This window comes from Necator americanus, chromosome IV, assembly GCF_031761385.1.
Source record: "Necator americanus strain Aroian chromosome IV, whole genome shotgun sequence".
In the NCBI taxonomy this organism is placed as follows: Eukaryota; Metazoa; Nematoda; class Chromadorea; order Rhabditida; family Ancylostomatidae; genus Necator; species Necator americanus.
The window spans coordinates 14806062-14818174 of NC_087374.1; the positions used below are offsets into that span (position 1 = coordinate 14806062).

Sequence of the window (12113 nt, forward strand, 5' to 3'; positions counted from 1 at the left end):
CACTCATAAATCTCGCAGCAGGTCGTTCTATATGCTCTACTGAGAGATTGCACAATGTCAGTTGTAATGGATCACTTGTCTCTTTGCACAGAGCGCACTAAGAACCCTTGGTTGAAAGCGATCCTTGAAACAAAACCCTACTTTGCACTTGCAAACGAAGCACGATTTTAGATATTGCACCAAAATTGACTATGCTTTGTTCGCATACTTGCTATCCATGGCAATAAAAACCTTTTGTGGTGGAAATATATTAGTTCTTCAGTTCTCGCACGGATATTTGAAAAGGAATTTTTTCTTTGTTAGCGACACTCGCACTAACAAATAGAATTTTTCAAACCAACTTCCTCGTCTCGTTCTTAAGGCTACCGTATCCGAGACATTCTTTTTCGTGTACCTTTACAGAGGATTTGTGGGAAAGGTTTTAAAAAAAATGTGCATGGTCGTGATAAAAATCTCATCGTTTTTCGCGTTCCATTTGTTTTTTTTTTTAATAAAAAAGGTTCCTTCTTGAACTTTCTTTGTCTTCTACAAAAAACTTAATTTACACTCAAATCGAAATGGAATCGAGTCGAATCTCATCATTGGATGTTTTGCTCCCTTTTGCTTCATTTTAGTACACTCTTGCTCTTTTTTTTTCAAATTTCCTCTTTTACCCTTTCGGTTGTGACTTTTTAAGCTGAATTATTTCTTGGAATACTTACTATAGCATAAATTTCAGTGAATCGAACGCGAAAATGTGTGTTAGCAGCGTTGCAACGGTTGGAAAGAGCGTCGAACTGCTCTCAACAGCTGGACGTCTCTCATTTGATGTGGTTGGATGAATGCTACAAGCAGGACCTGCGTCGTTTGTCAACCGATTTATCGCGAGAACGAAAAGAAGAAGGTGGGCCACTTGACGTAATCCTTGTCGTTGATTTCGCGCTGTCAGAATCGCGCGTCGACGGATCGACGTTGTTTTGAAGGATTCTTTTGAAAAAAATATCATCCATTTGCAGAACTTAGGCACCTTTGAATGCGCGTTCATAAATTTTGATTGACGGATTTATGCGAAAACAACAACGGCAAAATGAAATGTTTCTTCCTCAACAGGAAACATCCGCAATGGGAAAACGAATGGATAGACCAGCTTATGCCACTATTTTATTAACAGTTGAAACAAACAAAAATAATGAAGTGCAAAACCATGAAGAAAAGTGAAGACAGTAGTTCGTTTCGCCGAAAATTGTAGTTCACAATCAAATATGTACTATACAGACCATTAATAATTGGGGTAATTACAAATATTGAAACAAAAAGAAATTAAACGGTTTTTAATGGTTGAAACTGTATGTTGAAGTTTGAAGAAACCTTAACCTAGGAAGAAGAAAAGCAACCTAGGAAGTACTAAACTGTAAAAAGAAGGGAACTGAAAACCAACAAGACTAGAAGTTTATTTTTTCGGCACTATAACTTTTATGCATAGACACATTTATGTGCTTATCCTACGATTTATACATGAGTACTTGTTTCTCGTATTATTCCAGTAATTATAGATATTTGAACGCAGATTTGTTCTTCTAAATTTCAGAGTTAAGAAAATTTAGCATTGTGTAGCACGCAGATTGCATTGGGGCAAGGACGAATGTTCGAATATTCGAACATTTTTTCTTTCATAAATCTTCGGCTCTATGAATAGAAATATAATTAGCACAAATAGTAGATATAACCTCATTCAATCTCAGCAACTGATCATAGTGCTAAATAGCGAGGAATTTAAGGACGTTCATTTTACCGGATGTGGGAAATCCTTGACGACTAACTTTCGCACGGCTAATTTTATAAATTTTTACCAAGAAAAAAGACGAATTTTTTCGATATTTTAGGCGTATGAACTGAAATAAAATGAATGCATAATCATTATTATGTTTATTATTATTTGTATTATTATTATTTATTATGTAATTGCTTAAATCACTGTTGTAATTATGCGAAGTGCTCATATCCCATTACTTCCGTCTGGTAGCGTTTTTCCGCACCGTATGATACTTTGAGTCTTCTCATTTAGAGTCCAACAACCCAGAGGATTGTAGGGAGAAAGGGCGGATTACAGAAGGCGAGCGGTCTTTTTCCAGGCGCAGCCCGTGAATCAGGTCCCGATGGACATATTTAGGTCGATTTGTATCCGCCAACAGCAATTGCTCATAGGCACTCGCTAAGACGTGAAAAAAACTAAGTAAAAGCAGGGAAACCGATTGCGTTTTTTCCAAAAGACAAACGATTCCAGCGATTCTTCTCATAAATTCTTAACAAATTTCAGAAAGAAGAGTGAAAATGATGAGCGCAAATGTGACAAGCGACGACGACGACGATGGAACTGGCTACGAGTATTGGTCAGTAATGGACTCAGTACTATTTTGTTTCACTGTGATCACAACAATCGGTAAGTGAATAATTTCCCCCCAACTGTTCCCAAACAAATCAGACAGATAGGAAATAAATCTTGTTTAAGGGTACGGTAACGTTGCCCCTCGAACTTTCAACGGTCGGCTATTCGTGATACTGTATGGATTGGTAGGCGTACCGTTCACGATGTTAGCAATAGCGAATCTCGGCAAATTTCTTGCTACAGTACTGAAATCGTGGACACGACCATTTGTGAGATGCGCCAGGTGCCTATCGCTGCAAATTTATGCTCGTTGACATACAAAAGACTATCTTTGCCTTGCAGACGATTGAAAAGACGGCTTTGTAAGCCGAAGTACACGACGAAAGAGAAGCAACGTCTCATGGAGAAGGAGTCGAGGAAACCAGTCAAAGTGAGAGGGAAACTCATTTGTCATTTTTTTCTTCTTGTACTATGGCCAATCCAACCCGTACCCTTGGCGATTCTATAGAACTTTCGCGCTTCACGTAGTTCGGCGATGAGCTGCCAGTGACGGGGGCAATGTGAGAAACTTTGCATGATAGAAAAATCTCGCTGCAGGTCCTGTAGCTTTCTGTCTAGGACCATGCGATCGTTTTTGTAACATTATCGCAAATCATTGATTGTCGCCATATTTTCAAATCTAGGATCAAATTTGTGTGAAATCGTTACATTTCTGATTTTGCGCCATTCACTGTACCCTGGAAGAAGTATCCGCAACGGTCACCAGCATTTCTAATCGATACTCGAGAAGTTTCAAAAGGCATTCTAATAAGTAAAAGTCAAAAGTGTGGGAATTCATTCGCAACTCGTCTAAGTTTAGTTGCTTTAGAAATTGTAGAGTTAAGGCGTTAAGATGTGTCACATCTGTTTGTATGATGTTGACCACAGGTGAGGCTCGCATTCGTGTTATCCACCGATTTTCGCATCCACTTTAATTCCTTGAAAATTGAGGAGGAACTGAGATTCAGTTCGGACAGTTTTGGTTCAATTACATTAACTAGTTAATTAATTATCGCAACCAAACCTCCCCACGGATCTCCCTCACTAGAGGGATCACAGCCGGTTAGTCGCGAGGCTACGTGGCGCGTCCCCGGGTGGCGGATAGGGGTCTAATCGCGGACCAAAAGCGACCTTGCGCTTGCCCAGAGACGCAGGTGGATTCAGGATGGACTCCTGTTTCTGCTGAGCCAGGACTGACTCATGACATCCTTGTATCCCGCACGTCGGTCCGCCCAAAAGCCTAGAATCAAGTGACTGGGAGGTGCAAGGGAGGCGGTTTGGAGTCGCCTCCAACAAATAAGCTCCACATGTCCACACCGGGAGAGCGAAAGTTCTCCCAGAAACTCATGGGACAAGAGGCTTGCAACCTGCCCATGGGTTTTAAAATTTTTAAGCAAAACACAGTAATAGAAAAGAGTCTCCTGATTCCGGAGGAAAGCCTGGTACGGTAGCGCCAGGTAGGACGGGGTTGCAGGAGTCATGTAGGCCACCAAAACGGAAAAAGAGTAGGATGGCGATCTGTACTTATAACGCACGTACGCTTGCATCGGAAACGGCCATCGAAGATTTGATGATGCAAGCCAAGAAGATCAAGTACGACGTCATCGGACTGACCGAGACGAGACGACGTCACCCTCTCAACGCCGTATATGAAACTGGAGAAGAACTGTTCTTAGGAACATGCGACAGTAGAGGTGTTGTGGAGTTGCGTCCTCGTCAACACGAGTATGGCAAAGAACATCGACTCTTTTGAACAACTTACGACCCGAATCGGACGTCTGCGGATGAGAAGATTGGCCCAATACCAGCTTTGACTATCTTCGTCGTTTACGCTCCACATCAAGCTACAAGAAGAAGTCGAAGCTTTCTATATGGACCTGGAGAAGTTCTACCAAGAAGATCATGCCTTCTACAAGGTCATGTTGGCGATTTCAACGCTAAGGTTGGCCCGAAGAACGCTGGAGGAACTTCACATCGGGACCCACGGCCTACAATGGAATGACCAGAGGAGCTCTCCGAGTTCATCTGACGACTAAGACCATCCATGGGAACTCGCAATTTCGAAGCCCTCTTCTTTACGCTGGACGTGGAGTCACCCGGTGGAGGGTACCGTAATGAAATAGACCACATCATCGTCAATAAAAGGTTCTGCCTGACGGACGTCTGTTGTACCAAAGTTCTATACGGGATCGGACCATCGCCTCCTCCGAGGAAGATTTTCCTTCACAAGGAGAGCAGAGAAAGCCGCCAAGTTCGAGAGAGAAATCCCAGGACTACCATCAACTGGGATCTCTTCGCTACGCTAATCGGCTTTTGGGAAGATTCTGCAATGGACAACATCGACGAGGAATATGACCGGCTTGTCGAACACCTTCACGACTGCGCAAAGAAGGCTGAAGTTTTAAAACCACCAAGAGGCGTCTGTCTCTTGAAACTCTTGAGCTGATACGCCAGCGTGGAGCAGCACGAGCCGCAGGGAACCAAGAACTCACGTCCGAGCTCGCAAGGCTTTGCCGAGAGGCGATAAAGGAAAACCTTAAAGAGAGAAGAGCAGAAGTGCTGGCTGAAGCTGCAGAGGCGGGGAAAAGCATCCGCTATGCCCGTCGAGACTTCGCCAGTCGCAAGACGAGGATGACTGCTCTCCGGAACCCAAAGGGAACAGCCATAGCATCGAGAAGGGGATGGAGAAAATCATCTACGACTTCTACTCTATCTCTTCGACAGCCATGTCCACTTGCCTCCTCACCATCTGAGGGAAGATGGACAAGTCATTCCAAGGTTCTCCCGTCGAAATACGACATGCTATCATGTCGGTAAGAAATCGTACAGCACCCGGTCCCGACAGAATAAGACCAGAACACCTAAAGAGCCTTCCGCCAGTACTCATCAACACCCTGGCGAGGCTCTTTACACGTTATCTGTCGGAATGCAAGGTTCCTAAACAGTGGAAGACCAGCAAGACCGTGTTGTTGTATAAAAAGGAGATCCACATGACATCGGCAACTATCGCCCAATCTGCCTACTGTCCGTCATCTACAAGCTCTTTACAAGAGTAATCCTTAATAGGATTGAAAAGTCTTGGATGAAGGACAGCCATGCGAGCAAGCAGGGTTTCGAAAAGGATTCAGCACGATTGACCACATTCACACTGTTTCGAAACTCATCGAGGTATCACGAGTACAAGATGCCGCTCTGTCTCACCTTCATCACTTAAAGAAGGCTTTCGACTCGGTTGGACGAAGCGGTCGTGGAAGCCTTGGACAACCAAGGCGTCCCTACTCAATATATAAAGGTACTTCGAGAGTTGTACAGTAACTTCACGACCGGAATCTCGCCATTCTACAAGAACATCATCATTGACGTGAAGAGGGGATACAATTTCACCCAAAATATTCACAGCCACCCTCGAGAACGCAATGCGAAAGTTGGAATGGGACGACAGGGGAAGTTGATGGTCCACACACCATTTGCGCTTTGCTGATGACATCGTACTGGTAACACCTAGCATCGCCACGGAACGAATGCTGACCGAATTCGACGAAACATGTGGATGCATCGGTCTTCAGCTGAATCTACAAAAGACGATGTTCATGCGGAACGGATGGGTCTCGATGCCCCATTCACGCTCAACGGAACAAACATATCCGAAAACACCAACCACCTTTTTCTCGGGCGGGGAACAAAAAATAAAAAACACCCCCCCCCCCAGCTGGGGGGGGGGGGAAGGGGGGGTGGGGGGGAGAAAAAAAAAAAAGAGGAAGTAAAGAAAAAAAAAAAAAACCCCCCCCCCCCTCCCCCCCCCTCCCCCCCCCCCCCCTTCCTTTTTTCTCCCCCCTTTTCCCACCCCCCTTTTTCTCAAAAAAAAAAAAAAAAAAGGGAAACTTTAAAAAAACCCAAAAAAAAAAAAATATTTTAAATATTTTCTTTTAAATAAAAGAAGGGAAGAAAATTAATTTTTAATTTTTAAAAAAAAAAAAAAAAAAAAAACCCCCCCCCTCACAAAAAAAAAAAAAAAAAAGGAAAAAAAAATCGCTTTAAAAGAGCCGCCCGGTGGTCAGATTTCTACACGAAATCCTTAAAAAAAAAAAATTAAACTCTTTTTGTCCCCCACGAGAAAAAAAAAAAAAAATGGGCTCATCCGCGCGAAAAAGAAAAAAAAAAAAAAAAATTCCCCCCCCCCCACCAAAAATAAAAAAAAAAAAAAAAAAGAAAAAAAAAAAAAAAAAAAAAAAAAACCAAGGGGGGGGGACACAGTCGACAAGATGTCTGCTGTGCCCGCATGGTCGATGGTTCGAAACCGCTCTCGTACCAATCGAGCCTTTCACCACTCCAGGGTCCTACTTGTCAGGGAGAAAAACCAATGACTTGATCATCGGCTGGCTCTCACAGCCCATTGAACAGGCCGACACGCGTTATAAAAACCTCAACGATTACGAATTGCAGTATCAATCCAGTTGGCGCATCCCAAGTGGATTGATAAGCCAGAGACCTTATCCTTTTAATCAAACATCCCAGGGCAAGGGCCTGATTTAAAGGCATCACCCCACGAATCCGACATGGTATGGATTTCCGATGGCCAAAGACCATGCAGGGTCGTAGATTTCCGAAACTTTTAGGACCTCGCTCATTTCTTAGTAATCGCCTTAAAAAACGGCCCGGAAGATGCGGCGCGTGCACAAGGGTGGCGCGTTCCAATAGAACCCGTGTGGTGATCTTCACGATCTTCACTTTCTACACACTTGGAAATTTTGAACCCGTACTCGGATCTTCGACAAAGACTTTCATTGTCACAGCGTGTCTAATAAAGAGTCACAGTTACGCACGTGTACAACTCGAATTTCAAACATATGTTCATCTTCACTTCGTGTATCTGCTCCAATTAGGAAATTCATACAGCTGATAAAATTGTAGATGCTGATCGATATTAGATATTATAGATATTTTACTAAACTTCCGAATTTCTATTACGTAGACAACACTGCCTAATTTCTTCACGAGTTCCCATCATACAAAATTCTTGGAGAAATACGGTTTTTCTGCCTTTCTCTGTACGCTACCAAACACCGGAAGCTGGCTAAGCTCAGAAGAATCGCGAATGAAGTCGCAAACTTCCACTCTATAGTCGTAAACTTTTAAAAAAATTTGAGTATCGGTTAACACTGTGTGAAATGTCCTTATTTCTGCTCTTCTTCTATTCCATTTTAGCTAAGAAAAAGATACGTAAACAATCGGTTGCTAACTTCACGTTTTGGAGCTAAATGAATTGATAATTGAAAAATTTAGCCATGAAGCGGTGAGCTATAATAATTCGTATGGAACCGTTGGACGCACTGTGGTGGACAGAACTTTACTAGTTTCTTTTCCCTTTAATTCTTGCTGAAATGTTTCACTTTCTTTTGGTCATTTGGCCAAAACGATAAAGGATAGGGTCTCTAGCGCATCCATCCACTTGGGATGCGCCAGCGCGTTACTGCACTTCGTAATTGTTGAGGATTTCAAACGCGTGTTAGCCAGCGACTTGCGGGGGCCATCCGATGGTCAAGTCAGTGTTTTTATCCTCCCGTACAGATCACTTTATCGACCCGGGAAAGATGAGAGGCTTGGTCGGCACCAGAGCGGTTCCGAACCGTCGACGGTATAGCGGACCTCTAACCGACTGCGCCACATCCGCCCCTTTGGTCATATCTAATACAGGCAATTGAAAGTGATGTAGGAAATGCACTTTCATTTTGAAAAGAAGTGGAAAACGGAACCAACAACATTTGCAGTTACAGATTTGTCGACACAAGGCAGGTTTAGCAATTTTTTAGTTATTGAACTGTTCGCGATATTTTGCCTCCTTTTTGCATTTTTGTCATGTTCTTACACCTTCATAATTAACGTCTTTGTTTCAGTTTTGCGTGCAAACCGAGGAGTTGCTCTAAATCTGCAGAATGTTACGACTGTTTTTTAAATGCAAAAAAAGAAATAAGTTGTTGTCCGTTAAATGCTTTTCTAAGCACTCTAACTAGATGTTGTCCACGTCTCGAGAAGTAGAAGATTGCCGTGAAGATTCCTTGAGGTCGCAGACCGAAGAGGAGAATTCATATCAAGATTCTTAGGGAAGTTTATAGCAATCCACACGTAACCGATCGATGTTCAAAAAAATCTGGCCAAATTTTCTGAAATTTCCGTATGTATGCGAGAACCGCCCACCGTGCTTCATGTACTGGTGGACCGTTTCCCATAAGAACATATAGGAAACCACTCATTTCTGTGAAGGACCGGATGACCTGAGTAGCATTTCTAAATGCCGCACAATAAAGAAGTTTGTTAAGAAAATGTAGGTCATAACGAACGTTGTCCATTCTATTCTCAGCAAACGTAAAACTGAAAGTTTCTTTCGTCAATTTTCCTCTTTTTAATAGAATTGCATTTATTACATTAATTTCAATAATAGGTCATAGATTTGAGCAGAGAAATCCTAAGCACGTGCAAAAGCTTGATGGAAAAAATTGCTAGACAGTTGTCTGCTATTGTTTAAGAATTTCTTCGCAGTTGACAAATTATGGACGTTACATTTAGACGAGTTATTGCTTAATCAACACTATCCAACATAAGTTTGAATTACTGTCGTTTTTTACGTATGCAAAAATGGATGTGTGTTATGAATAAGAACCGTACTTTTGCTCTGGTTTCTCAAGTCTACACTGACAATCACTATCGAATGTTGGAACAACACATGGAAGAGTACAGTGCCGTGTACCTTCGCGATTTTTGCGTCGTATTAGAGGATTGTTCCTACCTTTCCTGTAGTAAACTACAGTGAACAACGTTGTTTCGAAGATCTGTCCAATCTGATCGTTTTATCCATTATTTGATTGAGAATTTACAGTGTGATGTACTGAGGACTGGAAGCCTCAGCATTTTTCCCCGTGACAATTGTTGCAGGAAGAAATATTTTCAATAAACAAACTATTGGAGCTAACTAGAACGAGATTAACACAATAGTCCGACTACTTTTCGAATTTTTGTGCGTTCCAGACGAAAACAGTGGACGATGATGGATCATCGGATGGGGAATCGGAATTGGATGAGGAAGAGGATAACACATCCGATGGTATTGTGTTGTTCATCGCCTTCATCCTCTATATAGTCATCGGTTCGATAGCAATAGCAGCATACGAGCCGAATATGGATATGTTTGAGGTAGGTCAAATTTTCCAGGATTACTAAAAATGTATACTACCCGGATGTTTCGAAACAAAATCTCTTACATCTCTCGCCAAATCATGTGACTGAAAAAAATCGGCGTGGCGAAGACCTGCGTTTCCTATTCCCAAACAAACATCAATCAAAAGCTTATGCAGTGCCAGAGAGCTTTACATTTCAACGTTTAGCGTAGAATAAGGGGTCAAAACATTTCCGAAATGTTTTTTTTTTGTTGAAGCATGAATATTCTCGTGATTTTCTTCGAAATTCGGGTTAAATCTTCTCTCCAGTGTTGTATTTCAAATCCATATCCCAACTTGGTAACAGTGTCTATCTTTTAGTATATTATTCACATTTCAGGCAATTTACTTCAACTTCGTTACGCTCACTACCATAGGTCTTGGCGATTTGGTCCCTCAAAGTGATACGTACCTGGTAAATTCTGCTCTTACATGATAATTTCTCAATACACACCACGTCTATTAGTTTTTCCATCTTACCCAGACATACGTATGTATTGCTGTGCATATTCTAGGTAATCACACTTATATACTGTGCTGTTGGATTAGCACTAACAACAATAGCAATTGAGATAGCGGCCGATACGCTTAAAAAGCTGCACTATTTCGGACGAAAAGTGGAGAACGTCGCGAACGTCCAAGTATGGTTCGGAGGAAAAAAGTGGGATTTTATCGCGGATAGGAGTTGAGAATTACCGGAAAAATCTGATCTTTTTTCAGAATCTCAATGAAAGCGCTTGTGAAAAATCTCGGTGATCAATTCAATGTGCCTCTTGACGAGTTGGAAACGCTTAATTTGGAGCAATTTGTGGATAATGCGATCAAAGTGCAGGAAGGCGAATTGGCAACCCTTCGGGTGAGTGCAAATAATTTTTTTTTTCGTTTTTATGTATCTCTCGTGACACTTTTACGTTATGATTTCTACGAAAAATACAACGGCATGCTATATGAGTTGTTTATGGACTGTTTAGCGAGCTAACATGTTTGTTTACATCTTTGAATAACTATGAGTGACAGTATTCTTGAGTGGACGAACTTTTTCTGCTTTTGCGGAGAAATTTACAATTTCCTCTTTCAACAGGGGTAACGGTACCTAAAACTTTCATTTGAGTTCCTAAAAACTTGCGGATGTGGCTGAGCTGTATCTAGTGCTAGAAGCTATATCTTAGAACGTGAAAATCCAATTTGGAAATTATTACCGCTGTAGATAGTTATTCAGGTTAGGTAAACTAGAGGTGGTTTCTGTTTCCATAGAAAGTATTTGTTGTGATATCCATTCTACTTCTAATTAATAGCGAGGGGGATCCAAACAAAACGAAAGTTTCCACGAACGTTAAATAGAGTTCGTATAAGCTGATAACGCTCGAAGTGAAGAAACCATTTTTACATTGATCTCAAATCCATATTTTTTAAAATTGGTTGAAATAAAATTAACTGGTTCAGTAGCACGTTGATCTTTCTAATGAAAGGGGTTTCAACGAATATTCGAACTGTTCGAAAGATCAATTATTGGAAATCTCGAAAGCATGAGCGACTCAATGATTCACAACGTCGACTATTTGAAAAATTCAAGTATTCTACTTTCTTGAGTAGATAGGATTCAGTGCATCCAGAAAAAGGTATTGTTGCCATGTGATCTTTTCTCTCTACGGGATTCCACAATTCTTTCGCGAGGAATTACATTATATTGATTTGACTATAGCGTACATGAAAATGAGGAATTAGGTTCAAATTACTACAAATTTAATAGTGTTCGGACAATGTAAACGACTTTCTTTCCACATTTTGACAATACCACGTACTTCCAAAGTGTTGATATCAGCAGTCTTACAACTTCACTCCAAAGGTTTTGTCTTACCTCATTCTAGGGACAGAAATCTCCACCTAAAGCGAAGCCAATGGTGACTTACACCTGCGTAAGAATCTATGCTGTTATCTGAACTTTTCGCTATCCTTCACTCTTTCCTGAACCTAACGTTTTCTTCATACATTAACACTCCTTTTCAAAAGTTTTTTCTTGCAAAAGAATAACCGAGTTTATGCATTTAAGGTGGATCGAGGCTGGATGAACTCAAACTACTGGCGAGCGATTGAGTCCGGCACTATGCACTACGTTGATGACGACGACTTAGTAACATTACAGAGTAATCGTAACTACTATTCAGAGTTCTGAATCGTGCACGTTTCTCAGGAACGTAGTTGTGAAACGTCGGACAAACTTCTCACATGGTGCTTTTACGTCCATGCATGTACTCCTTGACAAAGTTGTCGGACTTGTCACTTAAGGAACACTTGAAAACTTTGTCACATTGATGTTGTTTTGAGGAGGGATAGGCGCTTTGTTTCTTTTCACTTACTATATATGATTAGAAGGCGGTGGACTGTTTCTCGCGCATAATTTGTTGCGCAAGACTGTGAATATATTTTCAGCGACACGATTCCAATTTATTTTTCACAAGCAGTTTTGCAAGACTGGCAAAATCCTCTGGAAACGTAGA

General features: G+C 41.5%; 2 protein-coding genes across 4 annotated transcripts in view; one reads left to right on the forward strand and one right to left on the reverse strand.

Annotated features, from left to right (window-relative positions):
* The window catches only part of RB195_001299 (uncharacterized protein), a gene marked incomplete at both ends in the record, with an annotated part of 36063 nt that extends 24188 nt beyond the window's left edge, over positions 1 to 11875 (forward strand). Inside the window, 10 exons of one of the 3 annotated variants that reach the window (XM_064198016.1) lie at positions 4449 to 4802; positions 4859 to 5217; positions 5274 to 5456; positions 5533 to 5635; positions 9428 to 9592; positions 9956 to 10030; positions 10131 to 10276; positions 10336 to 10471; positions 11666 to 11746; positions 11807 to 11875. In XM_064198016.1, coding sequence (XP_064053898.1) covers positions 4449 to 4802; positions 4859 to 5217; positions 5274 to 5456; positions 5533 to 5635; positions 9428 to 9592; positions 9956 to 10030; positions 10131 to 10276; positions 10336 to 10471; positions 11666 to 11746; positions 11807 to 11875 — 1671 coding nt within the window. The other 2 variants (XM_064198014.1, XM_064198015.1) reach the window with 2 other exon arrangements.
* On the reverse strand, positions 5565 to 5960 carry RB195_001301 (uncharacterized protein; the record flags this gene model as incomplete). Its single annotated transcript, XM_064198018.1, has 1 exon — positions 5565 to 5960. One exon carries the CDS (start codon positions 5958 to 5960, stop codon positions 5565 to 5567), a length of 396 nt encoding a protein of 131 aa, XP_064053899.1.
* Positions 11876 to 12113: the final 238 nt, after the last annotated feature.